This window comes from Octopus sinensis, unplaced genomic scaffold (genome assembly GCF_006345805.1).
Source record: "Octopus sinensis unplaced genomic scaffold, ASM634580v1 Contig18710, whole genome shotgun sequence".
Taxonomy (NCBI): Eukaryota; Metazoa; Mollusca; class Cephalopoda; order Octopoda; family Octopodidae; genus Octopus; species Octopus sinensis.
In genome coordinates, this window is record NW_021835981.1 from 274 (window position 1) to 2,500 (window position 2,227).

Below are 2,227 nucleotides of genomic sequence, written 5' to 3' on the forward strand. Positions count from 1 at the left end.
CCCGACCCTTATGAGCCAGGGGTGGCTCGAGAATGAACAAACAACAAACATATATTATTAAAATTGCCAGTGTTTCGAATTAAATGCATTTGAATTAATATTATTGGAAATATATAGAAACAGTTTTGACAGTTGTAGATTTTCTTTACTTAGTTATTTTGTCCGTTATAATTTTGTTCTTTTATGGTACTTGTTATATATTTGAATAGTTCACGCTAACACCCCTAAACATATGTATTTTGAATCAGTGTTTTGCAATCCTTTTACTTGGAATTTCGACTGTCTTTCGAACCAAAAATGCCTAAGAAACTTGAACACATGGATATGAATTGTTTATTAATCAAATAATCTTCATAAGTCGAAACAATTTGTTGGCTTTGATGACCATGAACACAAATATGAGCTCACAGTATTTTCAGTGTTCAAAATAATACATAAATATCTTACCACTTTTCCTTCGGACAATGTAAGACCACCGGAGAATGTCGATGCCATAGTCGATGCGCAATACTCAACGTACCAAGGTTTCATCATTGTACTGGTAATGCTGCTGATTGAGATGGTGTAAATACTTGAGGCATACCCATCACAGTTACAGTTGTCACGATTGCCGCCATTACCGGAAGCCCAAACGTACAGCACTCCTTTGCCATCACGTCCCTGAAAACATAAATGTTACGCATATATTTATATATATATATATACACACACACATGTACATACACTCATATTTATATACATATATACATAATACATATATATATATATATATATATATTATATATATATATCTTATTATAGTCGCCATGATAGATCGTTAGCCACTACACACATTTTTTTCTCTCCTTGTTTTTTTTCTGTGTCCCTTTCTGTAGAAGAGCGTGACTCGAAACGTAAAAGACTTTTTCTATTCCTGAGCGTTATACTAATACATCTGTTTGTTTTGTACACCACCTGTCTTCGACTTTTTTTTTTCATAAACTCTCCCTATATATATATATATATTATATATATATACTTATATATATATATATATATATATATACTATATACATATATATATATTGTGTGTATGTGTGTGCATGTATATATATATATGATTTGATATATGATATCAATGATTGTAGAAACATCCGATCAAGGCTGGTGAAGAGTTAATCGATATATGTAAGTTGATGTTAATACTTCGATTAGACTTTCACTGGCATTCTTCAAAGGATTTTCAAACATATATCTCACTTGCATATAATGCAGTGCTTTAAGCAAAGTGTGTGTGTGTGTGCGCGTATCCACACACAAACAAACCCATGAGGGGTAAGAGGGGGGATTACATAAATAGCCCAACACAGAAATGCAATTACAAGTTTCAAATAAGCTTCAAAATTATAGGAAATACTATGGACTCTGGCCAGATCACAAAACGTGTCCGTTGGAATCTTGACGGCATTACTCTCCTTAACCTTTCACACATTCACTCACTCTGTGCGCGTATGTGTATATGTATGTATGCATGCATGTGTGTATGCATATATGTATGTATGCATGTGGGCATTCAATTTTATTTCAAGATTTCTTTCCGATAGAGAAAGAGCTGGTTTCTAACGTAGATCCAAGGCTCATTAATTAGAATTTCACATCGACAACGTATTTTTCTTTGTATGCATGTATACGTGCAGATTTGTATGTTTATTTTTATGTATATATTCTTATGCCATATACTGATTGTCTAAACATACTCATATACAGTTAAAGGATAAACTTCTGCAAAGTTTTACAGATTATTACAGTTCTAGTGATGGCCTGGATCTGTAGTTTTTAAATCACCTTTTTGGTTTTGAGAAGCCTAATTTTTCTCAAGATCGATAATTAAGCAATGTGTTATATATCCCAACGCCCCAATTATTACAGCTATAATCCTGAAATTTTAATCTGTTTAGTGTAACTGCAGATTTCTCAATAGTTCAGTGTAGGTATTCTCTTACTTACTGATCTTCAGTTTTAAGTTAACATCTGTTGTCGAGTAATATTTTACCCTTATTTCTAGTAATGCTGGTACTATTTTTGTACTCTTTTACTCTTTTACTTGTTTCAGTCATTTGACTGCGGCTATGCTGGAGCAGCGCCTTCACTTGTTTATTAATTTGCCTTTAGGTTTTAGCGCAAACAGGCCACCCATGTTATAATGTATTTAGTGTATATATTATGTTATATTATATTATATTATATA

General features: G+C 32.5%; 1 protein-coding gene across 1 annotated transcript in view; it reads right to left on the reverse strand.

Annotated features, from left to right (window-relative positions):
• Positions 1-329: 329 nt before the first annotated feature.
• LOC115231528 (neuroendocrine convertase 1) overlaps positions 330-2,227 on the reverse strand; it is a 62,600-nt gene continuing 60,702 nt past the window's right edge. Inside the window, exon 8 of the mRNA XM_029801537.2 lies at positions 330-660. Coding sequence (XP_029657397.1) covers positions 352-660 — 309 coding nt within the window. The 3' untranslated portion in view covers positions 330-351. The remainder of the gene's footprint in view (positions 661-2,227) is intronic.